General features: G+C 47.2%; 1 protein-coding gene across 9 annotated transcripts in view; it reads right to left on the reverse strand.

Annotated features, from left to right (window-relative positions):
• Positions 1-16,811, reverse strand: part of BCO1 (beta-carotene oxygenase 1) — a 62,262-nt gene that overhangs the window by 22,460 nt on the left and 22,991 nt on the right. For all 9 annotated transcript variants that reach the window (XR_016022026.1, XR_012490121.2, XR_002135803.3 and 6 more), the window contains 5 exons: positions 13,540-13,669; positions 11,871-12,018; positions 10,083-10,230; positions 6,204-6,427; positions 3,354-3,611 (listed from right to left, as the gene is read on the reverse strand). Coding sequence is in view for 6 of the 9 variants with exons in the window: in XM_088800216.1 (XP_088656342.1) it covers positions 3,354-3,611; positions 6,204-6,427; positions 10,083-10,230; positions 11,871-12,018; positions 13,540-13,669 (908 nt within the window). In the remaining 3 variants the exon portion in view is untranslated. The remainder of the gene's footprint in view (positions 1-3,353; positions 3,612-6,203; positions 6,428-10,082; positions 10,231-11,870; positions 12,019-13,539; positions 13,670-16,811) is intronic.

Genomic DNA, 16,811 nt, shown 5'->3' on the forward strand with positions numbered 1-16,811 from the left:
CCCTGCCTCAGACAACCCCCGCGCCATCCTACATAAACAGGCTGAGGGTGCCAAGAGGCCCCTCCTTCCTTTGACCCCAGCTGGCCAGAATGCAAGAGAATCTAGGGCAGCAAGGGTGTCCCAGGCTTTTGAATATACTTTGTTACGGCCCATTCTACATGAAAAGTACTTTCCACTTGGGAAACGTTCCAATGCTAAAGGAAGACCTTGGGCTCTTTTGGAGACCTTGCTGCTCATTTTCATTCATTTAAAATATTGAAGAGCTTAATGAGAATCCTCTAAGTACCAGACACAGTAATGGGTGCAGGGGATAAACTGCTGATAAGACAGTTTATCTTAGCGCTTCAACAGGAAGAGGTGTCTGAACAAGTTCCCTATACTTGAAATAAACATTGGGCAAAAAGCTGCAAGTGCCATTAGAGTGTACAACTTCATCTGAGGGGAGTAATGACCCTGGGACCTGAAGGATGAGCAGGAATTTGCTCCCTGGCTGCAAATTAGAATCTGCTGGGGGCTCTGAGACTATGCCCATGCCTGCGCCCCACCCCCAGGTTCTGCCTTCACTGGTCCGGGCGGAGGCCCAGCAGTAGCAGACATGGTCTCAGAGCCGCCAGGTGAGTCCGACCTGCAACCAGGAATGGAGTGGAGGTCTGGTGGGAAGAGAACAGGGCTGCAGGCAGAGGGCCCCAGACTGAAGGTCATTTGAGAAAGGGTGGCGTCTCCTGTAATTCTTCCCTAATAAGCCTTTGGATAGGAAGAAACTAGAGCTGCCGGATCTGGGCATATAGGCTGTGTCTGCCTGCTTGAATTTCTGATTTCAATATGCAAGTGGGGCGACTTGAAACTGAAGCAAGAAAACATTTCGAAGGAACAATAAGTAGCAATTAAAAAGTGTGGCCTGAGCTACCCTTCCCAGGGCTCACTCTTCTGTGTTACTTTCAAAGCGACAGATGGTTCACAAGGTGACTTTTTAAAACATACATGTGAAACTTCTTAGCCTGGTTCCAAGGAAGTAAATCGTTTTTGAGCGTGATAAAAGGTTATAAAACCCTGTGGTGTATGGGCAGTGGGAGGGAGTGTTTCCTCTCTGTGTGTCATCCCCTGGCTAAGGTTGGCATGAGGTGGGGGCCGGGCCTTGGGATTTGCCTCCTGTGTGCTCTGTGACCACCTACTGCTTCCCTGAACCAGGAGGTCCAGTCCAAGGCCCTGTGCTGAGGCACTGCCCAGAGCAAGGGGTGCAGAGGCTGCACCTCTTGGCTCATGTGATGCTCGTGTGGGACATGGCCGTTCATTCAATAGCCCTGAATCATCTGCGGAGAAAAGCTCATTCCTTTTTCTCTTCCAATCTTTCTGACTGGGTTGAGCAGAGAGGCTCAGCTAGGTGCCACCATGTCTTTCATAGCTAATACTTTTAGAACTTTCTTATTAACAAAGAGATTAAGTCTTGGCAAGCAACAGTATCTGGCTAGAGCTTAAGATCTCTGCTTTATTCCCCCCCCCCCTTTTTTTTTAATTTTATGCCCATGTGTGCCTTCTATTTGCAGCAAGCAAGGCTGGCTTTCCATTGGGTAGTGATATGTTTCCTTTCAAGAGTGAGTTGATTTAAGCAAAAACATGACTTTGTAAATATTAAATGGAGGTGATTGGAAATACAGTAAAAATCATGATAGATACACAGATGACTTCGGACGGGGACATGCTGGAGAGACAGGAACAACAAACAAACCTGGTGTTTAAATGCAGGCCCCACTCACTGGTTGGGAGATGCCTGAACCCCAGCATTGAGGAGCCCAGCAGTGAGGGTAGGAGTGCCCTCTACTCCTCAGGCCTGCAGAGCCCAGAGAAGGGTCAGTGTGACCCATCTGGGGTTCTTTCCAGACATTAGGTCTACTGGAGAGAACAGCAGAGTTATCCTCCTTAGGAGCTATTAGGATGGGTTTAGAGACAGGCTGGTGTAGATGCTAATCCCAGCTCTGCCATTCTGGGCTGTGTGACCTTGGGTGCATTCTTTAACCTCTCTGAGCCTCAGTTTCTTCATCTGTAAAGTGAGGCTAATATGAGGGACCTCCCATAGGTTGTTTGGCTCATTAAGTGAGGTAAGGAAAATAAAATGCTTAGCAAAGTCCCTGGCACATCTAGGGCATTTAGTAAATATGGGCCATCAAAATTGAGTTGAACTGAATTTGGTTTCATTTAAATTAATTAAGTCATGAAGTCACTGAGTTCTGGAGCCAGAAGTCTCCGCAGCCTCCAAAACCAAGCCCAGTGCCTTGGCAGTATCACCCTAATTGAGGATAACGTCTGACCTAGTGGTCATTGTTAATGCAAGAACAGGATTATTCAACAGCAGGGCACTGGCGAAGCAAATGGTGCTGAATCCCTGCCATGGGCTGCCAGGAAAATACCAAAATGACGTTGTTGAAGAACATTTAACGTCCTGGAGAGATGTTTAGACATACAAATAGGTGAAAACAGTGGTACACAAAGAGTATGTACGCATTCAGCCATGAAAAGGAGTGAAGTACTAATTCATGCTACAGCACATTCGAACCTTGAAAACCTGATGCGGAGTGAAAGAGGCCAGGCATAATTATATTACCTCATATTATTGTATGATTCATTTATATAAAATGTTCGGAAAAGGCCAATCCTCAGAGACAGAAAAGAGAGTAGTGGTTGCCAGGGGCTGGGAGGGATGGAGGGACCAGGGGGCAGGGTGGGGGGGTGATGGTTAAGGGGTATGGGATTTCTTTTTGGAGTAATGAAAATGTTTTAAAATTGATTGCGATGATGGTTGTATAACTCTGTGAATACACTAAAAACCATTGAACTATGTACACTCTAAATGAATGAAAATGGGTGAATTGTATGGTATGTGAATTACATCTCAATAAAGCAGTTAAAAATTATGTACATTGTGATTCCCTTTTCGGAAATTAAGAAATATATATGTATATAATTTTAACTGCTTTATTGAGATATATATCATATTTATTAGATATGCATATTACATACATATACTGTATGCATATATCAATTATATGTGCATGTATATATATCAACATGTATATGTCTGTCTATCTATCTATCTATTAATGGAGAGAGAGAGACTTAGGTGGCAATACAAATATATCCACAACGGGTTTATGGGAATTTTTTTTCCTTTTTACATAATCTGTGTTTTCTAAAGTTTCTACTATGAGCATCTATTACTTTGGGGAAAATAATTAAAATGTTTTCTTTAAGAACAGCTCATTTTGGACTTCAATATCAATCAAATCAGAGCCAAAGCAACTTTCTAGCGGGGCTCCTGTCTCCCTAAGAATAAAACGGGCTTGTCTTCAAGCCGTTACCTTGTCCATGCAGAGGGGCACGGCGAACCTCTTGAGGGTGGGAATGGAGGTGACCTTACAGTTCTCTTCAAAGTTTTGGTTCAGGTTGGCCAAGTTGAAATTCTGGTAGAGGCTGCTGTCCTTGTAGGCAATAACATCAAACAGGAGGCAGCCGTCCTCTTCGTAGGCATTGACATGATGAAAGACCACCATGGGGTCCGTGTAAAACTTGGTGGGCAAGGGCTTCCCGGTCCTTTGGTCGATTATGTGAATGTAAGTCTGAAAGAAGAGGTGCACTCAGCGGTCAGCTCTCCCTCTGCTGGCCCAGCGCGGTGGCATTGGGAATGGGACAAGACCCAGCCCTGCCATGTACTAGCTCATGACCCTGGAGTGTCCCTTCCCCCTTCTGACCCTCTGTGTGCCAGCCATGCAGAAGCACTGAGTAAGTGGGGGCTGTCTGTGGGTGCATCTCTGGTCATTTACTTACAATGGAGAGGAGAAAGTTTGGGGCCCAGGGCCTCTGTATCACCAGGAAGACAGTGTCTGAAGGAAGCCCCAGAGGTGCACTGTTTACCCTCCTTCACTTGACTGTGATTCCAGGTGGGCGGCAACATGCCAGATCCCTGGAAACGGCCAAGTTGGGGAGAACTGACCAGGTGCCATACCTCCAGGCCTCTCTGAGCTCCATCCACAGCCAGAGCCCCTAACACTCTAAGCCCACACCTACCCTTCTGAGTCCCCTCTCCAACCTCCACTGCAGAGCTTGCTACCAGGATGCGGTTGTCACAGCAACACCCCTGCCCTGGAGGGCTGAGTGACCTGGTTCTAGTTAAGGAGCCCACGTGGGTAACAGCTCATTAGGCCTCCACACACATTCTGGGTGTCACAAGGCAGTATCACCCTGGGTGGTAATTAGCCGTATCTGCAGCTCCAGTTGCCTAATTCAAGGGGGGAGGGGGATGTTTCTATCTTTTGGCAGCTCTGGCCTAACCACCCTCCTTCTGAAAGGGAGGGAGGGAGGGACCACTCCAGGCTGTTCTTTCACCACCTCTTCCCTCTTGTTTGCTTCTTCCTCACCTTCTCCCAGAATCAAGCTTTGAATGCTAAGGAGCTGCAGAGGAGGAAGGCTTTGATAGCGTGGTGGTGGGAGTCGGTTTGGGGAAGTGAGTACAGGGGTGATTATATTAAGCCTTTTCTTCCCCAGGATCTCAATCCCTGGCTCAGCCACAGGGACTTTCAGAAAGTTCTTGCAACGCATTCCAAAGCCCTTCCAGGGCTCTCTGCCCTGCCATCAGGGGCTGTTTCCTCACTGTGGAACTCTCCAGGGCCAGGGAACCCCCAGGGGCCTCAGGGGGGAGGCCCAGAGGCCCTGTAGCTCCTGCCAGTGGGATGCTCCTCAGCACATCTGAGGAATTGGCTGCAGAGCAAACCCAGCTTGGCTCACTCATTCGCTCCACAAATGTTTGTAGAGGGCCTACGACACGTCACTTTTTCAGGAACTGGAGAGACAAATAAAACCAAGCCCTGGCTTTCCTGGAGTTCATATCCCAATGGGGGTGAAGCCAACAGTCAAGGATCAAATACGTACATAATATGTCAAGGATGATTAGCGCTACTGAGAAAAATGAAGCAAGGCAGGGGATGGAGGAAGCCTGGGGCAAGGTACTGAAGGTCTCAGGTTCGGGAGACCGTAGCTGAGACCTAGATTAACTGAAGGAGGAAGCCATCTGGAGAAGAACATTCCAGGGAATGGAAAATGCAAAGGACCTGAGCAGGAACATGTTTGGCTGGTTTAAGATCAGGTGATACAGGAGGAGGTGGAGTGAGCAGGGAGCCAGTGGTTGGGATGAGGGCACGTGGGGATTTACAGGCCGATGAGTGAGGCCTTTGGATCTTATTCCAAGGAAGATGGGAAATAACTAAAAGGTCTGAGCAGAGGCGGGACCTCACCTCACTCCTTTGTTCCCTCAAACACCTCACTTTCCTCTCTGATAAGAGAAGACAGGCCTTAAAGAGGTGGCCAGCCACCAATGGGACACATATTTGTCTACGTACATAAAGATATACACGATGCATTAAAAGAGGAATAGAAGGATTTCAAATGGCTAGTGGTGGTTCCCTCTGACGGAGGGAGTGGGTGGGGGGGAGGGTAGGAGAAGGGACGGGGACTTGATATGTTGCTTTCTATATTTCTGTATTATTTCAAGAGATGACACTGAGAATTACTTGATATTTTCACAAGGAAAAACAGCAAATAAATATACATATGTACACATATACATGCATATGTCTATTCATACACACATATACATACATGTACATATGTGAATACATATACATATAGCCATCATATATACCCGGGGACAGACACACACACACTGAGCACCCAGGTGTACCTACATTGATGACATTTCTCTCATACTGTCTGGAGGAACACTCTGTCATTATGATATCTGAATAGTCGATGGCATCTCTTCCCTGACATTCCCTAGGGCTGCAGGGCTGCTGAAAAGTCCTTGTCAGTGGATGGTGGAGGCTGCAGGAGCCCAGATATTAGTTAGGAATGAGGAGCAGCCCCTTTGCTGCTGGATGAGTGGGGACTGCTGTGGCTGATGAAGCCACTTTGTCCAAGGTCACACCCCCTTCGGGGACAATCTGCTCTACAGACTTTAAAGGCCTGGCCCCTTTGCCCTAACTCGGGACCACTCTGAAGGACCATCCCAGCTTCAGAACTCTCTGGAAGGTTGCTGATGCCTCTGGGGAGACTCCATGGTAGCTCATTTTCCCCTCCCTTGGAAACCTCCTCCATGCTGACCTCTGTCTCTGCTTCTGGCTGTCCTAGGACTGGAGGTCCCAGCCAGGCCTCCTTACCATGTCCTCCTTGTGGAAAGTCAGGCAGGAACCCCAGCTCACTCCCCGGATGTACGCAGTCGCCATTTTGAGAATATCCATCTTGAAAGGCTGCTCCAGGAAAACGATGTAGTTCTCGGTGATGCCGAAGCTGTGGTAATAGCTCGGGGAGAAGAGGGAACGGGAGGCAATGGAGCAGAGCACCTCCACGTGCTCCAAGGGACTCTTCTTCTTCATCCCGCCCTCTAGAATAAAAGCAAGGCTCAGGCCCAGTACGGGGCCTCTCTGCCACAGACCACGCCACCAGCACCTGCAGCTGAGCCTCTCAAACTGACCTGCTCACTAAGAAGAACCTTTGAATATCGGCCAACAAGTAAACCAGATGAAGGGGTTGCTGCCTGGCTGACACAGGGGCAGAGGCTCAAAGTCCTTCCTGCTCAGGCCCACCCCTCCCTCCCTTGTGAGACCTGGTTCTACAATCTGAAAACACCAAGCCACAAAGTCACAAAGTGTATTTGGAACACAGCCACACTCCCTCCTTTACGCAGGTCCGTGGCTGCTTCTGCGTTCGAGCTACACCAGCATTGTTGAGTAGTTGTGACAGAGGCTGTGGACCTGCAAAGCCTCAAATATTAGTATTTACTCTTGGACTCTTTACAGAAAGTTTGTCAACCCCTGCTCTGGAGCAGTGCTTCTCAAACTTGAACGTGCATGCGGATCATCTGGGGACCACGACAAAACGTGAGTGTCACTCAGTGTGCTGGGGCCCAAGGTTCTACATTGCCTTCAAGCACCTGGGTGATGGGCCGGCTGCCCAGGCTTACGCTTTAACATTTTGCTGAGGACCATCATTTTTTTCCCCTTCTTCCAGCTCCCCGCCCCCTCCGGTTCAAGCTGTTGTTTCTCAGTCTAGTTGTGTAGGACACAGCTCCCTGGCCCATGCTGGTATTATGAGCCTTGCGCTCCCCCCGGCTGAGGCAGTTTGGTTGCCGGTCGTCGGTCCACCACTCATAGCAGCTCACGGCAGCTCTCGTTGGCCACTCACGCTGGCCTGTGGCAGCTCAAGCCGACCTCCGGCTGTTCATAGCAGCCCAGCTCCAGGTAGAGCCATTGTTCACACTCTTAGACTGGCCCATGTGGGAATCCAACCGGCAACCTTGGCGTTAGGAGCATGGCGTTCTAACCACCCGAGCCACTGGGCTGGCCCCAGAAAACCATCACTTGATGTTATGTGTTAATAGAAAAAATATGTTAATACCGTGTTTCCCCGAAAATAAGACTGGATCTTATATTAATTTTTGCTCCAAAAGACGCATTAGGGCTTATGTTCAGGGGATGTCATCCTGAAAAATCACGCTAGGGCTTATTTTCCGGTGAGGTCTTATTTTCAGGGAAACATGGTATATTGGCCTCTGCCCACAGCTCCTGGCACAGAGATCCTAAAACCCTTGTCATTTCTTTGCTAAATGATAAGAGCACTAGGAGCATCTCTTGTTCTAATCCTGGTCTTTGACCCCATCCATGACACAGGGCTCCTAAAATCCTTGTAAATTTGGAAGTGATAAGAGCACTGGAAGCATCTTCTGTTCTAATGAGGAGACTCTGGGTGGGCTCCTGGGTGGGGGCTCGTCAGCAGAAAGACCAATCTGTGATTAGAAACTTGGCATTTTCAGTCCAGCCCCTACCCTCCAGAGAGGGGAGAAGGGCTAGAAATGGAGTTAATAATCGATCATGCCTAGGTGAGGAAGCCTCCATGAAAGCCCAACAGTATGGGGTTCGGAGAGCTTGAAGGTGGATGAACACATACAAACCGGGAGGGTGATGTACCCCAACTCCACGGGACAGAGTTCCTGTTTTCAGGATCCTCCAGACCTCAACCTAGGTATCTCTTCATCTGTAGCCTTTGTGATATCCTTCAATAAACTGGTAAATGTGTTCCCCTGAGTTCTGTGAGCCACTCTAGCAAATTAATTAAACCTGAGGAGGGGATTGTGGGAACTGTCAATTTGTAGCCTAGTCGACCAGAAGTTGTAGGTAAACTGGGGACCTACTACTTGCAATTGGCATCTTACATGGGATGGGAGCAGTCTTGTGGGACTGAGCCCTTAACCTGAGGGGTCTGACACTATCAAGTAGACAGCCTTAGAAATGAGTTCAGTTACAGGACACCAGCTGGTATCGCAGAGAATTGCTTGGTGTAGGGAAACGTCCCCCCCCACACACACACACACATACACACACATCTAGTGTCAGAAGCATTGTGAGTGTGGTAGTAGTGTGAAAGCGCAGCAGACATGCGGGAGAGAAGCAAAAGGGAAAACTGGAGTTTTTCTAAATTAGACATGTATTTCACAGAGTTTCCATGAATTGCTCTTGGCAATGCCCATCTGAAATACCTGGGAATGAGAGGGGCTTTTACATATACTATGACCATCGAGGTAGGCTATATGATTCCCATTTTACAGATGGGAAACTGAGGCTTAGTGGAATGGTCAGCGTGAAGGCAAAGAACAGAATGAAATAATGGAGTAATCTAAGTACCTCACACAGGGCCCAAACGCTGAAGGTGCTCAGTACACGTTTGGTTTTCTTATTCTTCTGCAAGGATGAGTCACCCACTGGCCAAAAGGCCTCCCCACCCAGGCCTGGGGCTGGTTTCTAATGAGTTACCTGCAAGCGTCCCTACCTTCCTTGTGGCCACCTGCGCATACTGTGAACAGCTGGCTGGTGGGAGGGAGGCTGTGGGTTGTGGGTTAGTCTTTTTCTTCACAAAACAAACGGAATGTAAAGCACACTGAAATGTAAAGCACCCTGGCCTGGCAGGCGGGCGATGGACGTGATCCCAGGGAAGCCACCAGCATGAAGCATGATATTGCACGATGTTGGCGGCTCCTGCAAACTGTGTGACCATGGACAAGCCACCTGATCCCGTGGGCTTCAGAGTCCTCCTCTGTAACATGAGGTGGCAAACTCAAATGCCTAGATCATCCCCAGGTCTGATAGTTGAGGGTTCCAAGCTAGACCCTATAGCAACCTTTATTGACTTAATTAATAGGAGTTCAATTTAACAAGAAGACTCATTTTACCTTCTGACCCCAGAGCCTGGTAATTTGCTCAGGAGGTTCTACAGGACTATGGGGAGGAGGAGAAGCAACAGGGGTCACAGATAGAAACCAGTTTTTCTAAACCAGGTCAGGCCAAGCACCCTCGTGGTTCTGCCCTGTCTCCAGCCACCATCGCAGGCCTGGTCTTGTTGGTGTGGTTCCCAGGAGGGTCCTGGAGAAATAGGGACCAGGAGCCCCGCCTTCCTCCCCCTCAGGAACATGCAATCACAACTGGCCTGGGCTTCCCTCCAGGATCCCGACACAAAGTGGAGAAGGTCCAGAAAGCCCGGAGAACAGGGCGGGGATCTGGAGTAGATCCCAGCAGGGCTGACTGAGCACCCTGAACAAACCTGGGAACCTGGCATCGGGGGCTGGAATGAAAGTGGGTGGCATAGCCCTGACATACAAAGGTTTGTCAGAAGGCTGAAAAAATGACTGTAAAAGAAGGAAGGGAGGAAGGGAGGGAGGGAGGGTAGATGGGTGAATGATGAATGGATGGATAGATGAGAGGATGGATGGACACGAGTAGACGATACATGATAGATGAATGATGGAGAAATTAATGAATTAATGAACTGGAACCTAAAGCAAAGGAGTTTAAAATAGTAAAGGGATTTACTTCTTCCCAAAGGAAGCACAGCAACATCTCTTTTCTTCCTAAAGAAGAAAAGTGAGTTCCTGTCATCTGAACCATCTAGGAAGGAAAGTGTCAGATGGAGTCTAGTGTCATTAACAGAAGTTGGCACTCTTCAGAAGGAGCCACCCCTGGCTTCACTGTGCTCCCAGAGTGACCCACCTGGGACTGCAGCCGGGATCTTAAAAACCACGTATCTGGTCTTGCCCTTGTCCATAATGGCTGTGCCTATGTTGAAGACATTTCCAGCTGCATCGTAATGAGGATGAGCCGTTGCCAAATTTACAGTCACATATTTACGATAATCAACCTGCAAAACATGACAGGCACCTAGTTTTACAAAGGGGAGAGGATAAAGTCCTGTGAAAAGCTGACTGTTCTAGGCTAAGAGAGATGATGGTTATTTCTGCACATCTCCTGATCTGAAAATAAGGCAGACTTCACCTTTAAAGAGGATGTTTACTCTTGCAACCTGATATAACCCAATCGGTGGGTGGGGGGCCTCCTACCCCAAATCAGTTGCAGGGGGGTTAGTGAGCTGTGTGTGTGTGTTTCCTGTAGCAGTTTTTCCGGATCCTGCTGCTTGGCCCTGCCAGGTGGGGTCAGGGGGTCATCAGCATGGAGACACAGAGCTCCCATCAATGACCTCTGAGGCAGAGAGGCAGCCTTTAGTGCTAATCTTGGCCATTGCTCTGTGTCATTCCGCCTGAGTCATTTAATTCCTTCCCTTCTGCATTCCACAGAGTCAGAAATCTCCAGGCCTCTCTCATAGGACTATTCTGGGAACAGAGAGGTTACAAAAACATTTGGTCAAAGTAAAATTCAACTAGCAAGCTCAGTAATGACCCCACTCTGAACAGGCCACAACTGTACAATAATGAGGTGGCCAGTGAACCAGCTGTCCCCATTCATCCCCCAGAATAGCACGACCTCCAGCCAAAAGTCAGGCAATTCTCCCTTCTCTCCTAGTATTTCCTCTCTGCAGCTCTGTGGAACGTACTAGTGCCATCTAGCTTAAAAGGAGCTGGACATAACTTCACAGCTAAGAAAAGCACTCCTTTTAACAGATTGTTAAAATGTATTGCGAAAACATTGAGGCTTTGAACAGCCAGCCGGAGAAAATTGAAAGTGGGCCTATTGATTTTCACAAAAAATGTAGACTTCGTTCTGCCCAGGAAGGTATCTGCTTATGCATTTATTTTTGTACCTGTGGTCTCTGCCTAATGCCTCCCTCTTCAGATCAATACAAGGTAGGCCTACTGGGAGTCCTGGGTGTTTCAGCACACTCATTCATTCATTCATTCATTCATTCATTCATTCAGACTCACACTGAGCTCCCATTCAGTGCCAACGACTATGAACTCTGCTATTGGTTTAACTGTATCTTCCAAAAAAATACGTTGAAGTCCTAACTCCTGGTACATGTATTTGGAAAGAGGGTCTTTGTAGATGTAATCAACTTAAAATGAGGTCATGCTGGATGAGGGAGGGCCTTAATCCAATGATTTATATCCTTAGAAGAGATTGGAGTGATACATCCATCTACCAGCCAAAGAACACCAAGAATTGCTGGCAGCCACCAGAAGCTGGAGGAGGCAAGGAAGGATCCTCCCGTAGAGCCTTCAGACGGAGCCTGGCCCTGCTGATACATTGATGTCAGACGTCCAGGCCCCAGAACTGGGAGAATACATTTCTGTTGTTTTAACCCACCTCGTTTGTAGTATTTGTTACAGTAGTCTTAGGAATGAATACAGATGGAAAGATGGAAAGATACAGTCCCAGCCCTAAGGGAGCTCAGAATCTAGCACAAGTGCTATGCTGAGGAAACCTAAGAGCCAGCAGCGTTAGAGGAGGGGGCCCCCCCCATGAGTTCCTGCAGACCACGTGGCCTCACCCAGAGCGTCCCCGTCTTGAGTCAAGAACTGATGTTGGTTGTAGATTCACTGATACCTTTTCCAGAGTTTCCAGGGTCTGTGGGTTGATTTTTCGGATGTAATTGGTCTCTGTGGTGGCAAAGAAGTCTTCTCCACACCTCATGATGTTAATCAGGCAGTTGTCTGTGAAATCGGGGATAATGTGGGAGAGGCAGGAGAAGGCTCTAGAGAGCAAAGCAAATCAGCGGGGTCAGGGGCTGTGTCCACCACGCTGGAAGCTCCTGCTTGAGATGTGTTTCGTTTTCCTACTTTCAATGCTCTACTTCAACTTAGGAAGGAAGAGAACTTGGTGCCAGTGGGTTGCTTAAAGAATCCTGAGGACTCTGCTAACAAGCTGCCCAAAGACACCACCGCGTAGAATCATCTAAGGAGTCAGTCGGCTGGGACAACATGGCCACCAACTGAGCCCTCCTCAGCGCTCAGAAACCCAAAGGTATCCCATACCAGAGCCAGAAAGAGCCGCTGGGTTGTTCTGAAGTATTTTAAGAAGCTCTAATAGAAATCATCCGTGTACCCATAACGGCTCCCAAAGACTAACAAAACGGCTAATCCCTGCTTTTGGCAGGAATGTGAGTCCACACTGGTTACCTCAAATGAGTTTTTTAAAAAAAACAAAAAACAAAAAAACAACGGAAAGCAAAATAATTTTGAATTAAGAGCTCATAACTAATTTGATCAGAAGGCAAGCTCAAAGCAGGAAGAAAAATCCTGTATCAGTGTATTGGTTAGTGCTCCCCCTATTGGTAAATAATGTAACAGCAAGCATGCCCCAGAGGTTGTGGTTTTAAATTCATTTTCTCCCCCTCCAATTTTACTCACTGACTCTACCCCCATCTGCAAATGTAAGTTCAGTGCAGTTCTGGAAAAGCAGAAGCAATCTTCTATGTCCGGGCCAGTCTAGCTGTAACATATTTCATAACTCTTCCATATCTTAAGAACATCAAGAAGGAGACTGACAGCAGGCCTCGTTCCATGGCCAACAATTTAATTGCTGAATATGTAATATATTCATCTGCATCATAACCCAAGTGATTTAAAATGTATACAACTAAAAATCTTCCCCTATCCGGTTTCCCCATTTGTCAGTTTCCCACTCCCTTATGGATCCTTCCGGAGTTTTTTTATGCACGTACAAGCAAAAATAAATCCAGATTTCCTTCTGCCTTTTTACACAGAATATAGCATATCATATACCTTTATGTAACTTCCTTTTTCCTCTCCACTTAATATATCTTGGAAATATTTCCATTCAGTACATAGAAAGCATTCTCTTTTCTTTTCACTTCCGCCTGGCATTTTCTTGTGTAGCTATACTGTTATTTATTTAACCACTCCTCTGTTGATGAACATTTGGATATTTCCCATTCCTCAATATAACAAATAATGCAGCGATGAATAATCTTGTACATTTGTCATTTTAGACACAATCTCTAGACTGAAGAGAATGTGCGTTTGTAATTTGATAGGTAATTCCAAACTGCTGTCCCACCAGCCATGTGGAGAACACCTAATGATCAGTCTCAGATGCTCTTTGCCTCTCGCTATCAGTGACCAAGAATCGCACAGCATATTTGGGCAAAGGCCAATCATGTGAAGTTTTCATCCACTTGAAAGACAACTGTCAGAGGAGCAAACGCAGCTTGTTTTGATAGAAAAGCATGACCAGATTCAAAATGGACAGTTACCTGGAAAATACGTTTTTGGAGGGGTCTGGATAGGCCATTGTTCCAAACTCTGACACCACAATCCTGTTTGCTTTGACATTGGCATTGTAGGTGTCGCTTCTCAAGTATCTGCTCCTGTAACGGACTTCACCTAAAAGAGAAGAAGCAGAATCATTCCAGGCCGACACCTTTATGGGGTTTTAATGTCAGTTTCAGCCATTCCAGGGGTTTTACTGAAGGAAGATGATATAACGTGTGGATATAGTGGTGAGCAGGACAGGCAAGAGCTCTGCCCCTGAGGAAATTCAAGTCTCCACACGGATATGAATCCTTGCTCCACCGTCTACTAGTCAATGCACTTGGCCTGTGTCAGAGGCAGCCTCAGTCCCCTCCGCTGTAATGTGGAGGTCATGATACCTTTCTTACAGAGTTGCCGTGACATTTAAGGCCTGTAAAGCACTTAGCACATGGTAGGTGCTCAATAAAAGCTACATATGCTATTGAGATGCAGTGGGTAGAGTGGTCAGGGCTTTGGCTCTGAGTTAGTCCCAATCTAAGCCCTGTGACCTTGAGTGCCTCTTCATCTCATTGAATCTCAGTTTCCTCAACTGGAAGGTGGGGATCACACAGTCCTCCCCAACTAGTGTTGGCAGTTTTAAATGAGATGGGATGATATAAGGACTTTGGGCCATTGTCACACATTGATAAGTGATAGCTCTGAAATTCTAGATTGTCCAACAAAATCCTGGAGGCAGGAAGACTCACCTGCGGGTTGGGAGGCCACACACACTGGTCTTCAGCCCCATACTACACAGAACCTGCTTTAGGGCCACCTTGGTTTCCCCTTGAGCTGGCCTGTCTTTTTCTGGTCACTCTCTCTGAGGGTCACCCACCATAGGCACTGGCTAAAGTGCTTTGGGCCCTATGGTGCTTTACTTAAAATGCCGAATTCTGTTCACTTGAAATGTAAACATCCAGCCCAGGCTGGTTGTCGACAGGCGAGGTACTCATTTCCTATAAACAACCAACCACAGAGCACAGAGCACTCAGAGATCACAGGAAAATGTGTCTCTGGAATGGCTCAAGGCTGACACTCAGCTTTGAGGCTGAGATTAAAGAAGGAGCCACCACGCGTTCCCTACCACTCTGCTCATGGGACAGTCCAATTAGCCACATTCCTTCTAAAGGGATACAAGTAAACAGACTCCTCCTTGGAATCTTCTAGAACTGGGTCTGGTTTATGGAGAGGGGGAGGCACACACACACACACACACACACATATATATATATATATATATATATATATATGTATGTATGTATGTATGTATGTATGTATGTATGTATAAGTATATATACACATATTTTTTAAAGCGGCCTTTCCAAAAGGCTACTTTGGAACTATAACAATTGAAAAAGTCAGCTTCGGAAAGGCTAAATTCTCAAGAGCTCTTTTGTCTGTAAATCTAGGCGACTTTGGCTCTTGGAATTCACCTATTCAAATCCTCCTGGGACAATAACCTTGCCTTTTATTAGAAAATTATCGTATATGGCTGAGGGAGACCTGGATTCACACATCTCTATGCCTGCTTTATACAAACGTTTTACTTTGAAATCGTTTTAGACTTACAGAAAAGAGCAGCCCTCATACCCTTCATTTGGTTTCCCCTACCCCACTCTGCCTCTTTTATTCAAACCTTTGTTAGCTTTTTAAATCATTTACTTCTCTGGCCTCTACTGAAGGCCACCAGCCATTTTTATTTGCCTTCTTGTTTCAAAGTCTTATTGGTTTGGCAGTAATTTAGGTTCTCCATGCTGGCTGTCCTGTAGAATCACCTGGTGTTTTTAAAAAATTGCAGAAGCCTGAGTCCCACCTCACAGCACCCAGAGGGGCTTGGTCTTGGGTGGGACTGGGCAGCCAGGCTGGCGTTTTTCTCAAACCGCAGTGTGCTCAGGGTCATCTGGGAAATGTGTTAGAAACATAAGATGCTCTGTCCCTAATCTTCAGGATTCTGATTCACTCAAGCCCTGAGGGATGGGGGCTTGGGGTATGTATGTTTGTGTGTGTGTCAGGATTTGCAGCTTTAATGAGCATCCCAGGGGATTCCAATGCAGAAGGTCCACAAATCATCTTTTGAGAAATACTGGCTTTGTGTTCTCTGCAAATCCAAGAACCCTCTTGAATTGTGATAGAAGTACTTAACACTTTTAGTTTATATTTCTGCTGTTAGACAATGGGGAGCCATTGAGAGTTCTAGAGGAGAGGAGAGACGAGGCCAAGCTGTGCCACACCAACACTGGCAATTTGGCAGCCTCGAGAGGATTAGGCTGGAGAGATGGGGAGACATGGTGGCTGGCAGGATGGGAGAATGGGGACACACTTGCGTAAAGGTCAGGACTTAGTACTCTGGATTTAGAGAACATTGGGTTTATATCTGACCACCAACGCCTCTTATCTGTGTGCATTTGGGAAAGTTCCTTGTCCTCGCTGGGTCTTAGACACTTATCTGTAAAATGGAGATAGTAACAATGGTACCTACCTCAGGAGCTATAACGAGGGCTGAAGTGTGGATGGGCGCGAAGCACCTAGGCCAGTGGCCAGCAAACATTTCCTGTAGTGAGTATTGAAGAGATGGGTTGGGAAGGTATTGTGTCCTTCTACCAAAGCAATCTTTACCTCATTCGCTTCATTTCGGCTCCATAAAGAGTTTTAAAGTGCCCCCTCTGGGCCAGGCCCCGTGCTAGGTGATGAAGATACAACGATTTGAACGGGGAACCCACACTCTGGGCCCCCCAGCGTATGCTGGAGAAGGCCAAACTGATCATTGCAAAGCAGAGTAGGGCATGCCCAGGTTCAAGAGCAGGACGAGAAAGGGTGAGTAATTGGGTGCACCCTCTATGCTTTCCAGCCAGTTCCAGATTATGAATAGAACTGAGTCTTTCATGCTACTGTATTGTGTCCCTCCCTGGACTAGCCAATTCTTAGAAGCAAAGGGCTCAGCACGTCTTTCGTATGCAAACTAACCAATCCAGAGCCAGACCTGGTCTTTTCACCCTAGGAGGTAATATTCCTCTGCTTTAACTAGCCCAGGCCGAGGTGCCAGCAACTAGAGACCACCACCACAGCTCAAAGCTCACGGAAATTACTCACACAAGCCAATGCTAAATTGTTTACCCTGCCCTGTCGTGCTGTTCCCTGGAAACCCCAATAAAGGCCGTGACCTACGTGCTTCCCCTGCTCCTCATCTTCTGCCTTCTGACCCCCCTGGTGTTTTCCCATGTGGCCTAGTGCTGGC

Source organism: Rhinolophus sinicus, chromosome 8, assembly GCF_057876585.1.
Source record: "Rhinolophus sinicus isolate RSI-liver-muscle chromosome 8, RSI-T2T, whole genome shotgun sequence".
Classification (NCBI taxonomy): Eukaryota; Metazoa; Chordata; class Mammalia; order Chiroptera; family Rhinolophidae; genus Rhinolophus; species Rhinolophus sinicus.